General features: G+C 38.8%; 1 protein-coding gene across 1 annotated transcript in view; it reads right to left on the bottom strand.

Annotated features, from left to right (window-relative positions):
* Positions 1-25,166, bottom strand: part of LOC126191552 (protein bicaudal D) — a 130,563-nt gene extending 105,397 nt beyond the window's left edge. Inside the window, exons 1-6 of the mRNA XM_049932461.1 lie at positions 24,763-25,166; positions 23,864-24,004; positions 14,565-14,789; positions 14,344-14,481; positions 14,136-14,235; positions 5,584-5,768 (exon numbers count right to left, since the gene is read on the bottom strand). Coding sequence (XP_049788418.1) covers positions 5,584-5,768; positions 14,136-14,235; positions 14,344-14,481; positions 14,565-14,789; positions 23,864-24,004; positions 24,763-24,984 — 1,011 coding nt within the window. The 5' untranslated portion in view covers positions 24,985-25,166. The remainder of the gene's footprint in view (positions 1-5,583; positions 5,769-14,135; positions 14,236-14,343; positions 14,482-14,564; positions 14,790-23,863; positions 24,005-24,762) is intronic.
* Positions 25,167-25,713: the final 547 nt, after the last annotated feature.

Here is a 25,713-nt window from a genome sequence, read left to right as displayed (position 1 = left end):
GGAAGGCTTAAAAATTCACTACAGAAGGGGGTAGGTTGTCCCAAAAAAAAAAAAAAAAAAACTTCAAATGACTGACGTCATTTCACTGGCACGAATGAACTCTAGAACGCGATCGGCCGATTGCGTGTCATCTGCTAAAATTGACGCCCTCGGCCGTCTTCTGTGTCGCCGAGGCGCACTGCTGGTGGCCGGTCAACCGGCCGATCGCTGGTGGCAGGAGCTGCTCCTGACCAACCTTCAGACACGCACAGGGAGGAAAAAAGAGAAAGGGAAAGGAGAGGGGTCTCAAACGCTGCAGCGGAGAAATGGGCAAAGAGAAGAGGAAAGGAAAAGAAAAGGACAGAGGAAGGATGAAGACTTGCACGAATAGAAAGCAAGGAAGTTGGAACAGTTTCGAGCGTCCGTCTCCGGACGTAGGCACAAACCATACTCCCAGAGGGGGAGAAAGGGAAGGAAAGAGCCAGAGATGAGGGGGGGGGGGGGGCGAAGATGGGGGATGGGGAAGGATGCGGAAAGGGAAGGTATGCAGCCCGGAAAGGAAGGAGGGCCACATTACCTCGGGGTCCCGTGCTCGCTACGCACGTAGCCACAAAGGAGTTGTGGATCCCCTGGGGGGCTAGCAAACCCTGTCCTTCAGGTAGCCCCACAACCAGAAATCACAGGAAGTGAGATCAGGTGATCGAGTCCGCCAAGCATTTGGAAATGATCGGCTGATAAAGGAATTGTTTCCAAATTTCTTTCAGAGAAGCAGGTGAACTTCGTGAGCGATGTGCGGTAGGGCCCCATCTTGCATGAAAACTGTCAAGTTCAATGTGTCTCTCTCCTGTAGGGTGGGTATGACATGCTGGCGAAGCATATTGCAGTAATGCTGGCCAGTCACACTGCCCGTCTTTGGTCCTTGAGTGCCAACCTGTTCAAAAAAGAATGGGCCAATGATCAATGTAGCCATGAAGCCGCACCTTATGGAGACACATTCACCATACAGAGGAACTTCATGCACACTGACTGAAGGTGAAGATGCCCACGCTCGGCAATTCTGTGTGTTCACCTCATCTGTCAGAGGAAAATGAGCTTTGTCTGTCAATAGAAGGGTCCAGGGCCAGCCCTTGTCAACTTCAATCCTTGTGAGAAAGTGGAGAGCGAAGTCAATATGTCATTGTGTGTACTGTGGTGCAAACTGCCATACAATATGAATCTTATACAGATACCATTTGAGAATGGCTCAGAACACGCATAGTGGACCGAGTGATGTTCACATGTTATGACACAGCACGAGCACTGTCTGACGATCGAGTATTGCACACAGCGTTGTCTGCCATAGCAATAGCGATTTCATGAACCACTTGTGGTGCAACTGATCATCAGCCTCTTTCCGGAGTGACGCCCAGCTGATTTGAATTACTTCATCATGATCTGCATGGCAGGTGGAGAAAAAGGACACTTCTGTAATCCTTTCCGCCTGCGATATTCTTGAAGTGCAGCTGCAGCATTACTGTTGTTTTGGTAATACCAATAATGCCCTGCTCCTTTTGTCCAATAAGTGCACTGCAACTGCTCAGGTGTGTGAGCCAATGAATCACGATGAATGATCACAGCACCTGGTGGCCGTAGTTGAAACTGCTCAGTGCTGCTGTGATGCATGGAAATCATGCACCCCATACTCTGGACATTAATGCTACCAAGTTTGGTACTTGTCCTGTAATTAGTTTCTGCATTATAACACATTAAATATGGAAAGTTTAATAATAACCACACAGTATATACTGAGAAGGTAAAGTGCTGGACTGGAATATGGAATGTTAACATCAATGAAAAATTGCAGGCAATTTTCACAATGAGCAGGTGTGCTAAAAACATATTAGAAGTTTGGTTGAATTTTCACTGGCTGCTATAGGTTCTAATACATCTTTTGAAAAAGTGTTTTCAGTAATTAAAGTGTTTTGGACAGATGCATAAGCAGATTCAAGTTAGAAACAGCAATAGCTTTGACAATGATAAAAACCACATTTGTTTGCCTACCTTATATGGGCTTCTAGGATCTGATCCTTAATGAAAATATACTTCTAGAGGAAACACATATCACTAACAAGCACTACTAAGGACCAGCGAGTCTGTACCATCATTTTCAATGCAGAATGTGAGACATCTGAATTTACATTTACAATCAAATTTTAAATGCAATAGTGCTATTAAACTGTATGGCAGACTGTGTGAAACTAAATTAATATTAAGCCTATACTGACAGTAATTCTACTACTTCCAGTATTTTTCTCCTCTGCACTGGACTTTTGTGCATTATTTTCAAAATGTCCTGTATCTGCTCAAAAATAATACTGGAATTTGGTTTAGGAATTTCACAAAAGGAGATGTTACACATTGATATCAAATTTGAATAGGGAAAGATACAAGCTGGACTACATCCTGATGCAAAAAAGGTTTAGGAACTGTTTGAAGACTGTCAAAGCTTATCCAGGAGCAGATACAAACTCAGACCACAACCTAGTAGTGGGAGAAATACAAGTGAAGTTGAAAAAAAGTCTGGAGAGAGAAAGCAAAAGGAAGACTACACACAGAAAGACTCAAAGAGGTAGGAAAGGCATGAGATTTGGAAAACAGATTTATGGAAAAAATGGAAAGAGGTAGTGTTGCTGAAATTGTTAATGACAAATGGATAAAAATGAGGATAGGACTTATGGACTCTGCCAAAGAAGTACTAGGAATTAGAGTATCCCAAAGTACCAGGAAAGAATGGATAACAGGAAACATGTTGAAAAAGATGGAAGAGCAAAGAAAGTGGAAAAATGTAGAAACTGAAGAAGGCAAAAAGAGGTACAGGAAACTGAATAATGAATTAAGAAGAGAAACTGAAGAAGCAAGGAAAAATGGATGAAACAGAAATTTGATGAAATAGAGAAAATTGAGAAAGAGGGGAAGTATGAAATGATGTATAGACTGGCTTAGTGAGACTGTTTTTGAATGTAAAAGAAAGAGTAGTAACATGGAAATAGAAAGAGCAAATGGTACTCTAGCAGAAGAACCACAGGAGGTTTTGAACAAATGGCAAGAATATATTGAATGAAATACAAAGCGAAATTAAAGTTGAAGAGGAGCAATATGTGCTGGAAGATGGAAAGGGATTCGCCATCTTGGAAGCAGAAGTACAAAAGGCACTGGAGGAGATGAAGAATAGGAAGGCATGAGGAATTGATGATTTGCCAGCAGAACTGTTGAAGAGTCTGGGAAACAAGGCAAAAAAAGAAATAGTCTACCTCTGTAATGAGATATATGGCAAAGGGGAATGGCCTGAGGGCTTTCTTGCAACAGTTATGATACCAATAGAGAAAAAGAGAAACACTAAGAAATGTGAAGAGCTTAGGACCATCAGTCTAATTTCTCATGCAGCTAAAGTGTTGCTGAGAGTGCTGAACAGAAGGCTATATGGCAAGCTGGATAGAGGGATTGAGAGGAGCAGTTCAGATTTAGAAGAGAAAAAGGAACAAGAGATGCTATTGCCTGTTAAGAACTATAAGGGAACTATAGGGGAAAGATATATGGAAAAGGTAGAGAAATCTTTGCTGTTTTTATAAATTTAGAAAAGGCTTCTGACAGATACAGGTAAGTAAGGATAAGGATTAGAAATGAAATGTCAGAAGGAAGCAGCATTGGGTGAGGTGTTAGACAAGGTTGTTGCCTTTCCCCACTGTTGTTTAACACATACCTTGAAGAGACTATTGCGAAAGGCTTAGATGGGAAAAGAGGAATATGTATTGGTAGAAAGAGAATAGAATGTATAAAATTTGCTGATGACATGGTATTAGTGGCAAAAAGTGAGTGGACAGTGAGTAACATGCTGAAAGATCTGAATGAAGCTCGTGTGGAATATGGGATGCAAATAAACACAGCAAAAACAAAGAGTATGGTCATCAGTTCAAGACACAGACTGTCCAGTATTAAAATAGGACAAGCTACCATTAGCCAAGTAAGTGCATTTAAATATCTTGGAAGCACAATAACTGAAGACTTGAGATATCACCAGAAGGTGAAAACTCTAATTGCCATAGCGAAGGAGGCATTCAACAGAAAGGGAAGACTGTTGTGTGGCAAATTAGATAAAGGTCTAAGGAAAAGGCTTGGAAAATGTTTTGTCTGGAGTGTAGCACTGTATGGGGCAGAAGCATGGATGCTGGGATGAGAGGATGAAAAAAGGTTAGAAGCATTTGAGATGTGGATGTGGAGGAGAATGGAGAGAATAAGTTGGATGGAAAGAGTGAGTAATGAAAGAATATTGGAAAGGGCTACTGAGAGCTGGATGGAAAGAATGAATAATGAAAGAGTATTGGAAAGGGTTAGTGAGAGAAGATGTCTGCTGAAGGTTATAAGAGAAAGGAAAAAGAACTGGTTGTGACATTCATAAAGAAGGAAGTGCTTGCTAGCAGATGCTTTGGAAGGACTGGTTTGTGGGAGAAAACAGAGAGGAAGAAGGAGATACAAGATTATACGTGACACAAAGGGAAGATGAAATTATGCAGACCTGAAGAAGATGGCAGAAGACCAAACAGCCTGGAGAACCACCATGTGAAAACCTGCCTTTTGGCAGAACACCAATGATGATGGAATCCTAAATTTGCTGCTTCTTTCAGCTATCAAATTTCTCTCACCTCCATTTTTCCCAATACGATACCCAGTGACACAGTCTTCTCTTGTTGAAGGTCTCTGCAAAGTCATCCATCATTGGGAAAATATGTCACTTTGAAGAGTGAATATATAGAAGAACTAACACCATCACCTAGTTTTGTGGTCAAAACTATGGTTCCAACATGGTGATAATTAAAACTTTGTGACTATCCTTTGTATTGTGTAACCTAAAGCATCTAATCACCTTTACTGCATCCAATATCTTCTACATTCATTGTTCAGTTAATTGTGGTTCTTAAACACTTTCACCATCTGAAAATACATTCATAAATTTCATTTCATTCCAATCTGTTCATCTCCAATTGTTGTTTAAGTTCTCCATCACCCAGTTTTCTTTCTCAAATTAATCATACATACAGTGACAAATGCTATTAAATGTCACACAGTGTGATTCAATCAGTTAATAATGGACGTACAACAGACATAAACTGTATTCTCATACATCCTTTTAATTTCATAAGCAAGAGACAATTTTATCCCCATTTTACTACCATAGAAGAACATTCCATCCCATACTGACCACTAAATAAATCACATATCTTTAATAAATGAGAAGCCAATAAAATCATTCAATCCACTTAACACAGATGTCTTCTGGGAGCCACATCCTCAATTTGATTGGACACCCAACATGTCACAAGAAAGTTCACTTTTTTATAACAAAAACACATATTTAATAAGCAGCAGAAAGACACAAATAAAATGCAACTCAGACACTAGGTTTTTTTGAGGTTTTTCAACAACAAATTAGAGGAAACTGGACTATCCAAGGAACAGGAAGGAAGTTCATCAAGAAAGATACAGCAGAACAATTCAAGGTGATTCAGCAATTAAATGAGGCTAAAATGACTGAAGTGTACTACAACTGCAATAAGAAAAACTGATTACTTGTTCCAGTTGCTTCTCAAGCTTTTTGAGTTCATTGAGATGAATCTCACTGAAGAGGTCCACTTGTCTGTCATCAGGAGAACTAATATCCGCAACAGAATCACTCTTCAGATCAGCCTCAATGCGCCTCAGTACGGGAAGATCATCCTCCCCATCACTGCCAACAGTGTGGTCATCGGTAATACCTGTGTCACATTTCAAATGATAAAGCACTCGTGAGGTAAAAATATTTTTAAAAAATATCTTCATTACAATACTTTATACATTTGATATGTAGGGCCCAGATTTTCATGTAATATCAACATGCAAAAATGTACATATTTATGCAATGAAAACTGGTAAAATACATATCATCACCAAAATATTTTCAAAAATATTTAACATAAAACAATTATTTCAAATGAAATCAACTTCTAGATCACACCATAGATGACTATATTGCTTCTATATGCACTCTTAATATGGACTTAAATGTGACACAAACAGGAAAAGTACTTTAAGAAAGCACATTTTACATTACTTAATGTTTTATTTTGAAAGTTATATTGCACTACCAGTAATAATATAAATTAATTTTGTTCATGTCTGTTTACTAAAATGTCCATTATCACTGAAGTTACTATGGTATCCTAAACACACCTCTCATTTTGAAATGCAATGAACAACCACATAATTCTACAAAGTCTCAGAAGTCAAAGAATGCCACTGATCAGAAAGAATGTTTTTATAGGAGGAAAATATCTTCACGTCACAGGATGTTAATGGAACAAATTTTAGGAGATGAAACATTCCTGGAGAGATATCTGCCAAAGTGTCTTCTTCTCCCCAACTGAGCATATTACAGGTAGTATGCAGAAGTCAAGTAGCCTGAATTTCTTGCCAAAATAGTGTCAAACTTATTCACTAGCCAGTGCCCAACATCACTTCTAATGTCACTCAGTTACAGTTGGGCTGCTAAAAGAGTGTCTCTGACAGCAGGCAGCTATATTGTCAATGCAACATGCAGCTGTTTGTCATTATGCAGTGTCAGTCGCCCGACCAGGAATATCATACCCGAAAATTTAAAGAGCCATTGTAATGCCACACTACTGAAGCATGAAAAACCACCACTAACCCTGAAGGCAGAAACACACATACTTTATAATTAAAAAGTCTTGGAAAAATATGTCAAAATAAAGTAAAGATTAAACAATAGAAAGTCCAGGTAGGAATCTCAACAATGTACAAAAATACAGACTGCTACTTACCGTAAAGAAGACGCATCAAATCGCACAATTAAAACACAATCGCATAAAGCTTTCAGCCTAGCCTTCGTCAGTAAAACACACACACACACGCATGCACGCACGCACGCACGCACGCACACCCACACACCCACACACCCACCCACACACACACACACACACACACACACACACACACACAAAAGCTAGCATTCCTCATGCACACATGACTGTTATTTTCTTACATTGTTAAAGTAGAAAGATTATGATGTTTCAGTATTTTTACTGTGTCTTGTGGAAGATGTCAGACTCCACAGTCTTCAAAGGGACTGTGACAATATTTGTGACAATGCATGACAATTTTTTTCTGTTTTTTTTGGAAGTAATACTCCCACCTCACGCACAAAATTTTGACATCTTTTCATTTAAAACTATTATTTCTGTCTGCAACATATGATTTCACCTAAGCCCGCATGATTTCTGTTGCACTGAAATAGCAATGATATAGCAGAAAGCACATCACTCCATGACCATTTTCTTCTGCAGAGCTTTATCAACATTGTGAACATTACATGATTCATGCTCCGTCACAGATTCCAGCAGTTCTGCATTTTTTGTTTCCCTATCAAATGAGTCTATGCTGTTCATCTCTATCTAGTCCACAGTGTCACTCTTCCTACTGCTGCATGTAGGGGTTCATTGAACAAAGGAGAGCAACATGGTGCATTACTGAATATTATAGTGTTATGTTTTATTTTTGGAAACTAAGAGCCTACAAACCACTCTTTAAATTTCATTGTCATCATTTCCTCATGGTAGTCCCCAGATATCTTTGATGTAAACAGCAGCAAAGCATTTGGAAGAAACCAAACAACTGTTCCAGCACATAAAGGAATGAACTGCCTGTCTCTTTCCAATTGGTTCATTTTCCTCATTCAGAGTCGTCAGTCTATGCAGTTAGCTTGAATAATCAGCATTTACCAATGTTTTGTCCAACCAAACCATTTTTTGAGCTTCGCACTTAAGATACTCCTTCAAGAAACAGAATCTCCAGGTAACAATATCCTCTTGTTTGAACATAACTCTTCTTTCAGAAAATGTTTTCCATCAAAACCCTGCCCCTTTAGTACTACTGAAAGACTGGTTTTTCCTATAATAATAATAATAATAATAATAATAATAAAATTGGTTATCTCGTACCGAGAGAAGCAGCTTTTTCTGGGAGGGATATTTTTCCTTGTGTAATAGTCATATACATATCACCAAATTGCATTCTGCTGAAAATCAGCCCGTTCCACTGTTTTAGCAGCACACATTCAGGTTTTTCTGGAGTCAAAAAGAGTAGCTGTTGGTTCCTGTAGATCTTCAGCACACTTGTCCCTAATTATTTTCATCACAGAGGTCGTGCCAATTTCCAGAACTGCAGCTAATCATTTGACAACATACAATAATGATATAAGTGGCCAGCTGTTATCCCTTTCTTCTTGAAAATAGCATTGCACAATATATACGAGCTCACAAGATGGACTCTTTATGGCAGCACCTCTGCCTATTTTCCTGCGACTTGAAGGAGACGCCATATCACATACATTTGATATTAACAATGTAACACTTTACACTGCACCACTAATACAAACTGAATCAGTAACTCACTTTCCATGACAAACAATGGGTATGTGACCTTGAGTTGTAGGGATGGCAACTTGGCACCATCAGCAGGGCAACATTTACAAATTTTAGAGCCTATACTGGCATTAGTGGTTCCCTCCACACAATATGCTCCACATGCATGAAGTGTCAGGAACATTCTTACAGCTCCCTGACTACAGCTTTTGACCTTTTCAACAATTTCTGCAAAGACAATGTGATAGATTGTAATTCTTTAATGTTGCTGCCAAGTAAACAACATTTGGTATGGATGCATGCCTTAGCACTTTTGATTTCATGTTCAGTGAAAGCATTTAGTTCCTCTTGTTCTGTAATTGTAGATTCTCTCAGAAATTAATATATCACAGATGTAACCGTTGAAAATGCTCATTACAGAAAATGACAGCTTCAATCCATACACCTCACCTCATTAAAACTGGTTCAGGTGGGAACATTGGGTTTGGCAGCAGTTCTCTATAGAGTGATACAAAATGTGAAGCTTTGAAACATACTGTCCTGGTATATGAAATTAGTTTATTTACTTCTTGATGTCTGTTGCATACTTATTCAGCAATATGTTGAAGTGCATGGGCCAGAGAGGTGAAGTGGACTGTGCGGAGGGAATAAGAGTAGGGCACACGCTGCCTTCAGCATGTAGGCTAAAGCATCCAAATACATAATAACATTTTTTTCTTATTTAATACCCTTACGTTCAGCATTGCCACAGTGCAAAACGAGCTGCTGTTGAATGATCTTTGCATTCCAAAACTTTGTAGGAAATCAAAAGTGGATTTGTGGCTGCTTCATCATCCAGCTTGCCAACAAATTCCCAATTAAACATCCACATTGGTTTGTCGTTTTGTCGACAGCTAACCGTATGTGATGATTACTTATATGGTATCACATGTTTTTCAGATCATCCTCATAACAAAAATCTAATGTTTTCCTTAATGTCAAGTCATCAGGAATCTACTGTCCACAGCACTTTTGTAAGAATGTGTGATATCCAGGCACTTGCACTTTGCATCATGGGATGTTTGCAGCACCACGGGAGAGGACATAGCATGGAAAAATTCGTTTATGGATTATGAATTCTTTTGTGTCTTCATCACTAATATTTACTTCTTAAATGACTGCACTTCTTTATTCTTTGTTTGTGCATGTCTTTGTATATGCTGGTGAAGTTGGGACCACATAGAGCACTGGAACTGCTTATTGCATGTTTGATGTGGAATCATCAGCAGTGAAAGTGTTGGCCACTGCAAACTAAGAATTTAATTTAGATGATAATTTTGATTCTGCAGGAGGCATCATAAACACAAAAGGTCATGAGCTTTTAAGAAGGTCTATTTGGAAAACTTTTCTTCGCGCATTCATTCCCTAGTTATGGTTTATAGAAGGCACTAGTGGTCTGAAAACTTTGGGCTACAAGTCTTTTGTTAGCCTCAATGCCAGTCTCAATAGCATATGAAGCCCTTTAACTCTGCACAATAATGGTAACTACATTGCTACACACAGTGTTGTTATTGTATCTGCTTTGCTTTTGGAAAATGAAATTCCAAATCTTAAAAAATTAAACACATTCATACCCTTCATAATGCAACTCACAGTGCAATTAACCACATTTTACTGGACTAGAATGTGATTTTTAAAGATAATTTACTCCCTGTCTGAATTTAGAGGTACATCAAATTCAGATACTTTTCTAAGATAGCGGGCTACTGAGAGTGTGGGAAAATATTATGAAGGAGAAAAAAAAGGCAACAATGTGTAATTGTATGTAGCATAAAGTTAAAGTATATAAAGACATAAAATTATAGTGAAATAGGTAATGATAACATGACCCACCAGGTTAGCCAAGAGTATTAATGTGCTGCTTCCTAGACTCAGGTAGGCGCACCAGTCCTGGATCAAATCCGCCTGGCGGATTAACGATAAGGGCCGGTGTGCCGGCCAGCCTGAATGTGGTTTTTAGGCAGTTTTCCACATCCCTCTAGGTGAATACCAGGCTGGTCCCGCCTCAGTTACATGACTCTCAGATATTTGAAACACATTTGCACTATTTCATGATTTACACTAGACGCAGATTGCTGGGGTACACTCATTCCATCCCAGGGGGGTATGAGGTGGCGGCAGAAAGGGAAACCGGTTACCCCTTCAAATTAACCATGCCAATTCCATACTTAACCCTGCCGACCCTGTGCACAATGCCGGACAAAGGCAGTAGCAAAAGAAGGTAATGATTATATGATAATATAACAACACTGGTAACACAATTCATAAACATTTACACTTTTCACATGTGTAGGAGCAAAGGAAAAGAATATGTAATTACGTAAAAATCCATGCTCTAATGATTTGACACCATGCGTAAACATGTAGATATCACTTATTAGAAAACAAATTGCAAAACCATTAAAAATATAAATTTCACTCATCTATAGACAGGTATTAAAACTTTGCTGTCGTGAAGAATTACATGACGATGTTAAAAATTTCTGTGCATGTAAAAGATATTAGATAAGCATTCTCCTTAGTGGTCATTCAATAGATATTCAAAGGGGGGAAAGCAGAAGTCAAGCCAGGATGATCCCAACTTTAGTGAGAGGACAGGCAGAGACAAAAAGCTTATCTCATCCTTGCATCCCCTTTCGTCCTTAGCTGTGTCTCCTCAAACTGGGGTCAGAATGAACGACAATCCTGTTTTTCAACCTTTCCCCTTTTAACACTCTTTCATCCTCAAGGAAGGAACTTACAGTTCTGAGAGCTGTGTAAAGTTTCTTTTCACTTTAATTGTTTCCATTGGCAGTATTTTGAATTTTGTCTTCTGAAGATGGAAACTAGCTAGTCATTCTAACAATCTGTAATTTTAATTTTCAAGTGAATACATAAGCTATAGTAGAGACATTTTGAAATAATTAGTAAAAGGAAATTTGTTAACAGATTTGAACATGTTGTTGTTGTGGTCTTCAGTCCTGAGACTGGTTTGATGCAGCTCTCCATGCTACCCTATCCCGTGCAAGTTTCTTCATCTCCCAGTACCTACTGCAACCTACATCCTTCTGACTCTGCTTAGAGTATTCATCTCTTGGTCTCCCCCTACAATTTTTACCCTCCACTCTGTCCTCCAATGCTAAATTTGTGATCCCTTGATGCCTCAGAACATGTCCTACCAACCGGTCTCTTCTTCTCATCAAGTTGTGCCACAAACTCCTCTTCTCCCCAATTCTATTCAATACCTCCTCATTAGTTATGTGATCTACCCATCTAATCTTCAGCATTCTTCTGTAGCACAACATTTCAAAAGCTTCTATTCTCTTCTTGTCCAAACTATTTATCGTCCATGTTTCACTTCCATACATGGCTACATTCCATACAAATACTTTCAGAAACGACTTCCTGACACTTAAATCTATACTCGATGTTAACAAATTTCTCTTCTTCAGAAACGCTTTCCTTGCCATTGCCAGTCTACATTTTATATCTTCTCTACTTCGACCATCATCAGTTATTTTGCTCCCCAAATAGCAAAACTCCTTTACTGCTTCAAGTGTCTCATTTCCTAATCTAATTCCCTCAGCATCACCCGACTTAATTCGACTACATTCCATTATCCTCGTTTTGCTTTTGTTGATGTTCATCTTATATCCTCCTTTCAAGACACTGTCCATTCCGTTCAACTGCTCTTCCAAGTCCTTAGCTGTCTGACAGAATTACAATGTCATTGGCAAACATCAAAGTTTTTATTTCTTCTCCATGGATTTTAATACCTACTCCAAATTTTTCTTTTGTTTCCTTTACTGCATGCTCAATGTACAGATTGAATAACATCGGGGATAGGCTACAACCCTGTCTCACTCCCTTCCCAACCACTGCTTCCCTTTCATGCCCCTCGACTCTTATAACTGCCATCTGGTTTCTGTACAAACTGTAAATAGGCTTTCGCTCCCTGTATTTTACCCCTGCCACCTTTAGAATTTGAAAGAGAGTGTTCCAGTCAACATTGTCAAAAGCTTTCTCTAAGTCTACAAATGCTAGAAATGTAGGTTTGCCTTTCCTTAATCTTTCTTCCAAGATAAGTCGTAATGTCAGTATTGCCTCATGTGTTCCAATATTTCCACGGAATCCAAACTGATCTTCCCCGATGTCGGCTTCTACCAGTTTTTCCATTCGTCTGTAAAGAATTCGTGTTAGTTTTTTGCAGCTGTGACTAGTTCGGTAATTTTCATGTCTGTCAACACCTGCTTTCTTTGGGATTGGAATTATTATATTCTTCTTGAAGTCTGAGGGTATTTCGCCTGTCTCATACATCTTGCTCACCAGATGGTAGAGTTTTGTTAGGACTGGCTCTCCCAAGACTGTCAGTAGTCCTAATGGAATGTTGTCTACTCCCGGGGCCTTGTATCGGCTCAGGTCTTTCAGTGCTCTGTCAAACTCTTCACGCAGTATATCATCTCTCATTTCATCTTCATCTACATCCTCTTCCATTTCCATAATATTGTCCTCAAGAACAACGCCCTTGTATAGACCCTCTATATACTCCTTCCAGCTTTCTGCTTTCCCTTCTTTGGTTAGAACTGGGTTTAAATCTGAGCTCTTGATATTCATACAAGTGGTTCTCTTGTCTCCAAAGGTCTCTCTAATTTTCCTGTAGGCAGTATCTTATCTCACCCCTAGTGAGATAAGCCTCCACATCCTTACATTTGTCCTCTACCCATCCCTGCTTAGCCTTTTTCACTTCCTGTCGATCTCATTTTTGAGACGTTTGTATTCCTTTTTGCCTGCTTCATTTACTGCATTTTTATATTTTCTCCTTTCATCAATTAAATCCAATATTTCTTCTGTTACCCAAGGATTTCTACTACCCCTCGTCTTTTTACCTACTCGATCCTCTGCTGCCTTCACTGCTTCATCCCTTCGAGGTACCCATTCTTCTTCTACTGTACTTCTTTCCCCCACTGCTGTCAATTGTTCCCTTATGCTCTCCCTGAAACTCTGTACAACCTCTGGTTCTTTCAGTTTATCCAGGTTCCATCTCCTTAAATTCCCACCTTTTTGCAGTTTCTTCAATTTTAATCTACAGTTCATAACCAATAGTTTGTGTCAGAGTCCACATCTGCCCCTGGAAATGTCTTACAATTTAAAACCTGTTTCCTAAATCTCTGTCTTACCATTATATAATCTGTCTGATACATTTTAGTATCTCCGGGATTCTTCCATGTATACAACCTTCTTTTATGATTCTTGAACCAAGTGTTAGCTATGATTAAGTTATGCTTTGTGCAAAATTCTATCAGACGGCTTTCTCTTTCATTTCTTACCCCCCATCCATATTCACCTACTATGTTTCCTTCTCTCCCTTTTCCTACACTCTAATTCCAGTCACCCATGACTATTAAACTTTCATCTCCCTTCACTATCTGAATAATTTCTTTGAACAATGTCCGATAAAAAGGGGTGAAGGGAGAACAACAAAATATTTATGAGAGCCAGCATCCAAAAATTAAAGCAAAGGACTGTTAGTAAAAACAGTAGAATTTACACAATTATTACATAAAATTACACCACTAAAAGATCATTCGGTGTCTTTTGAAGAAAATTTTGTGATACTGTTTTCAAAGTCAGTTCACAATATTTAAAAATATTATAAAAGAAACATATTTTTTTTCTGCAGTTACTTACCTCTAATGCTAAATGCTAAATTACTCAGGTTATACATGGATTCATTATTGATGTGTTTGTCCAATTCCTTCTTCAATGCATATTTCGCTTCACGTTCTGCCTAAAACAGAACAGTTGTGCAATGATATATGGCTCAAAACATAACAGCTATTTTTTTACCCATTAAAACACATCACAGTTGCTACGGCAGTAGATCATGAAAACAAACCTGTAGAGACTGCAAAGCCTCTTCCATTTGCTTCTCAGCAATTTCTTTCAGTTTTGTTAACTCATCAACTTGCTGGTGAAGCAATTCTAAGTCTTCCTGCAGTCTACGGAGTTCATGTTTGGCACCTTCAAATTCCACCTAAATAAGAAAATTTTCATTACGTATATGCTGTTTTTCTTATATCAAAAGATGGATTAAATAATGATTAGATTTTTTCATACCTGTGATGATTTGAGCATTGAAACTTGCTTTTGCAAGCTAATGTTTTCCTCCTCGAGTTCTGAATAATCTGTCAGCAAACTGGTTTCCCGCGACTTCAGCTCCCTCACTTCAGCTCTCAATTTCCTTCTTTCTAGGTCTGCAAGTTCTTTATTTTTATCCAGGTTACTATTTTCCTGCATTATTCTGTCTCTTTCATTCACGACTCGCTCAAGTTCTTGACGGAGCTAACAACAAAGATCAAATGGTGATACATGGTTTGTCATCTGACTTCTGCAATTCATGTATCTTTTTTATATTTCTGAATTCTGATATTCCTTTGTCTTCTCAACAGGAATATATAAAAGCAGGTACAAACGTAGGTCACTGCTCAGTTCTGAGATACAAAAGGCAAGCTATATCTTCTGCCATTTTACTGATACTGTTTTGACTTCTTTAAGTAACAAAACAACATTTATTCTTTCTTGTGAAAAAAAAATTGATTAATTAAAGCTCAAATGTATACAGTAAGTAAATGGAAATTGGGAGGAATGGGGAAGGGAGTGGTAGTTCTATTAGATCTGTTCATCCTCAAAAGAAATGTCTGACAATTTCAACCATTAATTCACTTTATGGGATATATATCACAATCTGTTGCATTAAAATGTCAAAGAAGATGTAGGATTATTCTGCAACAGAACTTTAGGCAGCACCTCATGTTTGTGACTGCCTATTGTTTGAAGTGTCATCAGCACCATTCATCATTAAGTCAACAGGAGAGTCGTGGTTAATGTATTAAAATAATGTATCAGCATATTTGCTAATTCTTTGTAAATCTCTTACTACTTTGCCATAACACAGCTCTGCAAAACGAAAAAAAGTATGCAAATGTAACACACACATTAAGCTGTCAACATTCAACAGAAAGAAGCTGTGTATGTTTGCTCTGATATGAAGCTTCATTTCGCCTAACACACCAACTCTTCAGAAGTTGAGAGATGACTTTTCCTGTCAATGAAAATTTCATCTCACTCATCTTGACTTTACCTGTCAGACTCTTAAATTCTCCCAATCCTCTGTGACTCTATTAACTCTACATCAGAATAATAATTTAATATTTGTAGACTCAGAAAAAGCTTTTGACAATGTTGACTGGAACAATGTCTTTCAAATTTTACAGATAGCACAGGTAAAATACAGGGAGTTAAAGGCAATTTACAATTTGTACAAAAACCAGATGGCAGTTATAAGAGTAGTGAGGCACAAAAGGGGAGTAGTGGTTCAGAAGGGAACAAGAAAGAGTTGTAGCCTATACCCGATGTTATTCAATCTGTATACTGAGCAAGTAAGGGAAACAAAAGAAAAATTTGGAGTAGGAATTAAAGTCCAGGGAGAAGAAATAAAAACTATGAAGTTTGTTGATGACATAGTAATTCTGTCAGAGACAGCAAAGGACCTGGAAGACCAGATGAACAGAATGAACAGTGCCTTGTAAAGAGGAATGTTGTCAAATTAAGTCGGGCGATGGCGAGGAAATTAGATTAGAGAATGAAGCACTTAAAGTAGTAGATAATGTTTGCTATTTGGTAAGGAAAATAACAGATGACAGTCGAAGTAGGAAGGATATAAAATGTAGACTGACAATGGCAAGAAAAGTGTTTCTGAAGAAGAGAAATTAGTTAACATTGAGTATGGATTTCAGTGTCAGGAAGTCCTTTCTGAAAGTATTTGTATGAAGTGTAGCCATGTATAAAAGTGAAACATAGATAATAAACAGTTTAGCCAAGAACAGAACAGAAGCTTTTGAAATGTGGTGCTACACAGGAATGCAGAAGATTAGATGGGTAGATTGTGTAACTAATGAGAAGGTACTGAACAGAATTGGGGAGAAGAGGAATTTGTGGCACAACTTGACCAGAAGAAGAGATCGGTTGGTAGGAAACATTCTCAGGCATCAAGGGATCACCAATGCATTACGGCAGGGAAGCGTGGGGGTAAAAATTGTACAGGGAGATGAAGGGATGAGTACAGTAAGCAAATTCAGGGGGATGTAGGTTGCAGCAGTTACTTGGAGATGAAGAGGATTGCACAGGACACAACAGGATGGGGTGCCGCATCAAACCAGTCTTTGGACTGAAGACCACAATACATTTCAGTCCACAAATAAATTTATTCTGGGCATTCAGCCAACTTCAGGTGTGTTGCTCTGTTACTTTTCACTACAGTTTTCATACTCCGAGACCTGCCCTGCCCATAACTCCAAACTTTCCTCCCACTCACATTCACATTGCCCCAATGCTTTCACAGTAGTTTGTTGTTCTGTATGCAATTCATTCTGTAGTCAAATTCTGAAAATACTATGACATAAAATAAAAGAAGTCTACAATCTACCAAGTAAAGTTCCATGTGTATTTATAGAAACGCAAAATATTCAAAGTAAACAGCTCAACACACAGTACCTCTGAAAATCAAAAATTATCCTGATACTTTCTACTTATTATGGAAGACTTTTACTCAGTTTATGACTATCGTAGTTCACAAAGATGTAGTTTATAGAGGATACGCTTTCCCAAACCCACAAAGATTGTCACCAGCTGTTATGCAAGGGCTTAATGCATAAGCTAACCGAAGTGAGCAACAAATAAACAGATCACACTCTGGTGTTCCTAAATTATAGCAGCCTGGTGTTCTAAGGCAGTTATTTCACATAACACACACACACACACACACACACACGAACTAAAAAGGAGGAAATCAGATCAGTTACTAAATTACTGAAAAGTAAAGACTCAGGGATGGGTAAGATGAAATATCAAGTACACTTATGAAGATCAGTGCACTTTCACAGTCAGTCAGTTTCTTGACATGTTAAAATAATCATTGGTAAAACTGCTTTATGTACAGAGACATTAAAGAGACAATCACAGATCACATTCCTTACTGTTGGTGTTCTTAACATAATTTATAAAAACAATAACAGCATATATCAGTCCACACATTTAGTTACACTCTGAAGTTTAACATCAGAAAAGCAGAATCGACAGAAAATACACTTTATTCAGTTGTGTGTGAGGTACTTGCAGCACTGAAGAAGTTGAGTAGATTCCTTCTGTGCTGCAATAAAAGTGTCTGATTTTGTTAACTACCAACTACCCCTGTATAAATATGGTAAACTGTGGGGCTGGAAGACAACAAACAACAGAGTTTTCCACATGGACTCAACAGTAAGCTAAAGGTCTTCCTCAATTCTCAATAAACAGAATAAATTTGAACTGACTCAGATCTCTCTCTCTCTCTCTCTCTCTCTCTCTCTCTCTCTCTCACACACACACACACACACACACACACACACACACACACACACACACACACACATCTTATCCAGAAACAGATTTCCTATCCTTGTCTACCCAGTCAGTCACCTACTATCCCCCACATACCCACTATCTGGCCAGAAAGGTGCACACCTTTCATGACTCAGTATGACTCAGGGCTGTAGCAACAATCACAATGTCCACCAGGGTTTCAACTATGTCTCGTCAGGCTCTGAAATGAGAAATATCTCCCCACCCCTTCCACATTATTATCTCATCATGTGCACACAACCTTCACAATTTCCTTGTCACTCCCTATTCCACTCCTGCTCTCAACTCCTTGCCCAATATCCCTGCACTAGATGCAGATATAATATCTGTCCCACACATCCTTCCATTACTACATATTCCAGTCATGTCACAGGCATCTCCTACCCCAACAATGGCACAGCCAGCTGTAAAAGCACCCATGTGACCCATCGACTCAGCTGCAACCACTCTGCCACATTCTATGTGGGTATGACAATTAACAAGCTGTCTGTCTGCATGAATGGTCACTACCAAACTTAGGTCAAGAGCCAGCTGAACCACTCAGTTGCTGACAATGCTGCCCATAACCATGTGCTTGACGTCAATAGCTGCTTCACAGCATTCCCCCAACCATTCTTCCCATATACACGTACTTTTCTGGATTGTAAAGGTGGGGAACTCCTCCTCCTTGTTCTCCTGCCACTTTCCTTACTCTCACTCCAGCCCTACTCACAACTGCATGGTTCTCTCCCCGTCTCTTATTTGGAAACACCCCCCACCCCCCTCCCAGCATAGTTTCCTGATGCTGCATCTAGCAGCTCACTAGCCTGTACCCACCATGGCCCTGCACACTCCCATAGGCAGCACTAACCTCTTCCCCAGCCCCTACCTTGTTACCCCTTCCCACTTCCCACCCCACACTTTCTCTGTACCCCTCCTACCTAGCATAGAGTAACTGCCCACCTCAGACACAGCCAGACCTTTGTGCCTAGAGATGACAGAGAACATGTGTGTGTGAAATGTGTGCAAGTTTGTTGTCTCCATCTGATGACTTCGTCTGAAAGCTTAATCATATCCAGTAGTCTCTCTCATTGTGCCTGTCTGCCACTCAGTAACTCCACTATGTGCTGAGTAGCAATCCATCCTTTTCAAGGTGTGTGTGTGTGTGTGTGTGTGTGTGTGTGTGTGTGTGTGTGTGTGTGTGTGGAAATCACTGTAGTAGTAAACTGAAGGCTGTATTAGTGTAGAAAATGAGCACTTGAAATGTTTGGTATAAGGTGTGATACACTGGAAAACAAAGCAAATCATGAATGTGATAAGACAATGGAATTAATAAAGGAAACTATTCAAGCAGCAAATCCTTCCTTCGTTTCTGGTGCCCTTAATCCATCCAAAGCTGAGACACGACTGCTACCAATTGTTCTCTTATTCCATGGAGGGCCAGCTATACCATTACAGGCTATTATCATGACGGGGTTGCCACAATGAAAGATAAAGCCAATAGCAACTCACTCTGCCCCCCCCCCCCCCCGCCCCCAATCCCAGGGTGGAATTAAGCACCCCTGTCTGCATCTAGTGTAACAGTATCGCCAAATGTGACATCGTTTTTCAATGTATTTGTGCATCATGTCTCTGAGACAGGAGGTGGGACATGGGAACCCCAGAATTTACATAGATGGATTTGGGAAAACTGCCTAAAGACCATAACCAGGCTGCCTGGCACACTGGCCCTTGTCATTAATCCACGAGGCATATTCGACCTGAGGCCAGCGCAACCACAATGTCCTGGAAGAGGACGTTTTAACATGTTTGGGTGCATCAATTAGCAAATGATAAATGTAATAAAAACTGTAATGAGTAAGCTTAACCAATCACCAAATTTGTAAGCACTGGGCAGTACACACACATATAAACCAGATCTGAAGCATGACAACACAGTTTATGAACTTAATCCTCCTTCAAAGCACACAGGCATACACACACTTAAATACGTACATAGTACTGATGCTGCAACCCAGCTTGGTTTACGGCTGGTTGCTTTGGTGTAACAGAGAAGATCCACAAGGAAGAAAAGCAGTGAAGAGAGGATTCCAGGGAATGGAGGTGCAAAGACTAGGAGAGGGCTGAATTACAAGAAGAAGGGGATAAGAATACAGTATCAGAGTGAGCCCAGTCTGGTACATACATGGATAATGGTATGCTACATACATAAAACAAACTAAATTATGAGGGCCAGACTGAAGTAACGAGAAGTAAGATGATGTTTTCTCGGAGTAGGATAAATGGAGAAAACAGGGGTAGATGAAAGACATGTACACAAAAAAGATAGTGCAGAGTCATAATGCTGCTTTCACATGTGATCCTAAATCTAATGGAGTAGGACAGACATGTCACGGGATATAATGGAATAGGTCTTGCACTTGGGTTGTTCACACTGATATAACCTATGTGGCAAGGGTTTGGAAGAAATACCAGTGCACAGACAGACTGAGAATCTCTTATACGATGGGTGGGGAGTTGCATAATGCTCTAGAGGACATTGGAATAATTTTCTAGAAGGTACCTCTAATTTTGAAGATCAACGTAAAGGAAGGCCAACTCCTGGCATGGGAGGTGGTTCAGCTGGTGTTTTTCTCTATGCCAAAGTAGTGGGCGTCTTTCGCAGTACTAGGATGTGGAAGAGTATAGTATGGGATATCTGTCTGTGAAACACACAGTCAAGTGAGGGTGGGGATGAGGGGGGAGGGGCTGTTATCTTGGAATGGGTTCAGCATACTATACTTTGGATTTCTCCATAAATCAGATGTGTCATTTGCTAATGGTAAGACAGTATTAGAGATGCTCTTGAGTCTGAAAAAGATGGCAAATTTCAAAATGAGGGTATTATCTGAGGAGCTTCATTCTTGGATGGTGGGTTATTGATCTGAAGAGGACCAGATAATATGGATAGGAATAAGCTGTTAAAGTTGCAGGGTAGTGAGGACACAGTTTCTCCAGAACATGATGGTATCATCAGCGAACTTGTGTCAGACAAGGGATGTACCAGATTTCCACACAAGTGTGTCACATAAAAGATCATACATGTGTTGCAGATTAGTTAGCATATCTTTAGCTAGCATTGGTGTGAAATAAATGATATGTTTGGAGTTTACAGGATGGTGGAAGAGGCAATGTTTGAAGTAACAAGGCAATAAGCATGAGAGATGAAAGGTGGGGGTATTAACAACGGCAGGCAGAAGAAAGTGTGGTCACATGTTGCAACTATGGAGAGGTCACTGAAGAAATGGTTATTGACCTTGATGTAAGAAGTTAGGGAGCAGACAATGGGTTGCAGTTGTTGGTCAACTAGGGCAACAAGTAAGAATCCCAGCCTTGGGTTATTACATTTGCAATTTTTAAAATTATATAAAAATATGGTCTGCATGGAGTGGTGGGAGTGAGGACAAATATGGATTTGTGCGAGAGGTTCTGAGACTGGCCTTGGGATGTCAACTGGCAATGGAGGTCACGCGCGATTTATGGAACAGGATTTCTACAACATTTTTAGGTGGTTGTGTCCGACAACTAGCAGAGCCTTTCTGTCTGGTAATCACTGTGCATCATCTAAACAGTGATAGAATCTTTATTTATGTTTATTTTAGGGAATTAGATTTTATTAATTTGAAATTTGGAGGCTTGTGTTGTGTGCACAAAATGTAATTCAATCAGCTGACTAAAACCAATACATGTGCAGCCTGTCATGCAGAACTGTATGTGTGACCCACCCTCAGTCAACAGTAACCAGGTGATATGTCTACTATAGATTTTATAACAGCCAATTTTTCAGTCTTCTACACCCATATGTCTATTTAATACTTATGTCACAACAGACATTATTGTGACTGATTAACTAAAAAATCAGTCAACAACTCTGTCCCCCTGCTCCCCTCAGATGATAGAAACTTTGCTGGGCAGGAGATTCCCAAGAGATCAATAGGAATTTGAGCCTTTTTGCCTTTAGTCATAAATTCATTTTAAAGTTGAGTTGCATCATTGCATATTTTAATTTAAGATATCTATTATTGCAACTAATGCAAGAATAGTTGTTGCCAGCTCAATATGAAAGTTCCAAGATAAATGATAAAGTAAACTAATCACTTGAAAAGACAGGGCATGCAAGGGCTTGAAAATAAAAATGCTTCAGATATGAAATAAACAATTCTAAGAAGTAAATGTTATTTACTCAATAAACCATGTGGAAGTTCTTGAGTAACTGGCAATAAGGGAATTATGAAATATTACAAAAAAGATCTACTCAAATAATGAGGCTACTGAAGGGAGTCAAATAATGAGGCTAAAGAAGGGAATGGGGGAAAACTTTTCAGAATACAACTTCTTAAAAGTCATGAGTCTTTCTCAATAGTTGTTCAGTATAAACGAACACTAAATGACATTAATGTCACACAGAGAATCACTGGTGGTCTCAAAATATGTTCTAAAAACTACACCTTTTTCAAATAAAAAAAAAAAAGATTGACACTCAAACCTGGAAGGGAGCTATGTTGCTTCACAATGACCCACATGCACAACATGGCTGCAGCAGTTAACAGCCATTCTTTCTGTTCTGAATATGTTAACACACATAATTGGGCTCAGCCACTGGGATGGTGATGGCTTTATGCCTGTTCTTCACAACTAGTTCCAGACATTCTGAGAAATAATGCAAACTATGAAACAAAAATACAACTCTTATGTTATTGGCCAGAAGTTCTGCCTGCAGCTGGCTGTAATAATGAGCACTTGAGGTAGACAATGAGCAATATGACAATGATCACTAGAACAGAAATTGTGATCAAACTCATTCTCTGAATGGCTGTTGCTACAGTAGCTACACTGTAAACACAATTATTGATTACTTCGTTATTTGAACCAGGTACACAAACATTCCTTGTCTTTGCTATTTGTGTGTGTGTGTGGGGGGGGTGGGGGGGGGGGGGCACACACAAATGATGAAATTTAACACTAAATGCGAAAGATAAAAGCATGAGTACTTTAGAAAATGGCACTTGTTTTTGTTTGTATTTGTATTGTCTATTGTATTTGTCTATTTTTGATTTACAATTTCATTCTTAGTAAAGGTGTGGGTTGGCTGCAATGCATGCATACATGTATTGCTGCTAAATAAAGATCTGAAAATATTTTACTATAAGTTCTGCAGTTTTAAGTGGATACAGCTTCTTTATTGTGGTCCTTTCTTGTTTTGTTATTTGTACATGTATACTCCAACATATCCGGTATTATTGAAATTATAAATGATGAAAAATAAATAAATATCATAGATTTATTGGTGTATGCCAATGTGTGTGCTGGAGGCACAACAGTTAGTTCATAATGGTAATATTTTTTTCCTGTATAATATAGTAGCACATTCTGTCTGTGTTTTTATTTGTTCTCACAACAGGTGGGTCTATGTTAACTTGGAGCCTGTGTGACTCTGCCCCTTTTTCCCCATGTTCATCAGCATGACGCTTTTTTCTCCCTGATGAAAACACACGATACAGTTTGGATGGGGAAAAAGTTCAATGTATCCCCGTTTTGTATGAAGTGAGGAATTCAGTGAAGAGGACATACATGTAACTGTGGTAACACAGACTTGGAGTTAATCTGTATGGGTATCCTTGAAGAATATGTAACTTAATTCCTCTTATGGACTCTAAAATAAACACAATCCTACCATATGTGGCACAAGGGTCTAAGGAATGTCAACATGTGCCAAACCAACCCAAATAAAACTTAAAAGCTATACTAGTTTGGATTATTTGGAGATATATGATTATTATTTTTTTTAAGTAACCTCTGACAGCTTTCTGCCTACACATACACTGAGGATGAGATCTGAATTTTCAAGATCATTGCAATCTGTCATTTTCATGTGTGTCATCTTAAACTACTATTATCTGGCTTCTAATTCAATAACAATAGTTTATAATGTAACATACCTGCTTTGTCTCATTTTCCAGATCCAGTATTTGAGAATTTAGCGACGTTTCACGGGCGGCTGATTCATAAAGAAGTGATTCTTCCTGCTCTATGCCACTTTTTGTTGTTACTTTATGAGTTGTTTGAAATTTTGCAAGTGCCTTGGAGAACAAAAAGAATACTGGAGTATAAATATTGGTTAATATTATGAATACTTTAATGAATATTAAACCCCAAATTGGGTTGTATCTTGGTTGATACTGACTAATTATTACTTATACTTAGGCACATATCTTGATATGCAATAAAAGTATCGTCTGCTTAAAACACATAATGAATCCAGAAATATTAGTGTAAATGAAAATGCAGCCAGTTACACTGAAACATGTTGAAAATAATGTAACACATGAATATATTCTAAATACAATAAGCCTTTAGCTATATCGTTTACCGTTATTTGAAATAATGACTCACAGCAGAATGCTTTTAGAAAGATCAAAGGAAAAAAGCTGATGTGACAGTAACCAAAGATTGATAGAAGAGATTTCATGGTGAGTGCAGTTATTCTTAGCATTTGACTATCATCAGTGTGGTTATTAAAATTGTGAGATATACAGTAACTCTCAGCAAAACTCAGTAAAATACGGTCTAATGTCTTCAAGCCTGACTTTTATGTCATAGCCAACAGCTTACACGTCTAAAAAAATATTACTGACGTAAAACTAATAACTGGAAGCTTTCTGTGTCTGCTGTTAGGCAATATAAAGATTGATACACTAATGGATACTGGTAAAACAAAGTGAGCATCTCCAATATAACTGCTGCAAATAAACCACATTTGGAATAACCTCCAGAGTACAAAGCATTTCTAGTATTACTGTCCTACATTAAATCTCAAATTTCATTCAGAGTAACCAACCTCTTGAGTGATTTCAAGTTCATGTTTTGCATTTTCATATAGTGTTTCAAGTTCGTCGCACTTTTGTTGAAGCGCACTTTTTTCCTCCAAAAGAACCAGTCCATACTGTGCAGACTGTATGTTCTCGCTACTCGCCTGATCCAGTTCACGGCTAAGTCGAGCAATTTCTTCTTTCAGTTCTTCCACAGTCGCTTCTTGAGAACTGGATTCTGATGATGCCATATTTGCAGTTTCCTATGGAACAATAACCAAAACTATCTAATAGAATTTCGTTTTAATTTACAGTGTCCTCTGCTTAACCATGCTCTCATATTCATCAACAATTAATGCCACGAGGGAGAAAAGGAACGGGTTTTGTGTACTACGATTCAATCTTTAGCCACCGTCCCCTTCACTTGCGACGGCGGTAGCCATCTGTCATTATCTGTTTCACTACGCGGTTCATAATCATAAATAGAACTAGAAGCTGATGATTCCATCCCGAAAGCATTTCTCACCCGTAAATTCGTAGCAAAAATAATTATTCCAATAATTTGGCAATTAAGGGAAACGATGCCAAATTTCCAACACTAAAGATCTGAAATGATGACGGAAATGACTAGTGAAAATCAATTCCTAATTTACAGACGTGTAGGCTGTGTACAGCCTTGCATACAGTATTCAAGTTTCAAAGTATTCCCGAAAATTTATAGTTCTCAGCTACCTCATAAACCTGCCTGTCATGAAGTCGGATTTTTTTTATTATCCACACTGTCACACAAACTCTGATCGGACGGAACAGCTACCGCAGTAGGTCCTGTCTAGTGTCTACATTCGTCTATATTATAACCACACCTCGAGAGCAGACGGTAGTAGCGTTATGTTCCTGTCAAGCAGAGAAGTAGGCCCTGTTCTGAATTCAAGGTCACCAAATACTTAGAAGTGATTTACACCAAATTATTTACATTAACG

This window comes from Schistocerca cancellata, chromosome 6 (assembly GCF_023864275.1).
Source record: "Schistocerca cancellata isolate TAMUIC-IGC-003103 chromosome 6, iqSchCanc2.1, whole genome shotgun sequence".
NCBI classification, from domain to species: Eukaryota; Metazoa; Arthropoda; class Insecta; order Orthoptera; family Acrididae; genus Schistocerca; species Schistocerca cancellata.
The sequence above is the reverse complement of the archived record's forward strand: the minus strand, read 5'-3'. Positions and strand labels throughout refer to the sequence as shown.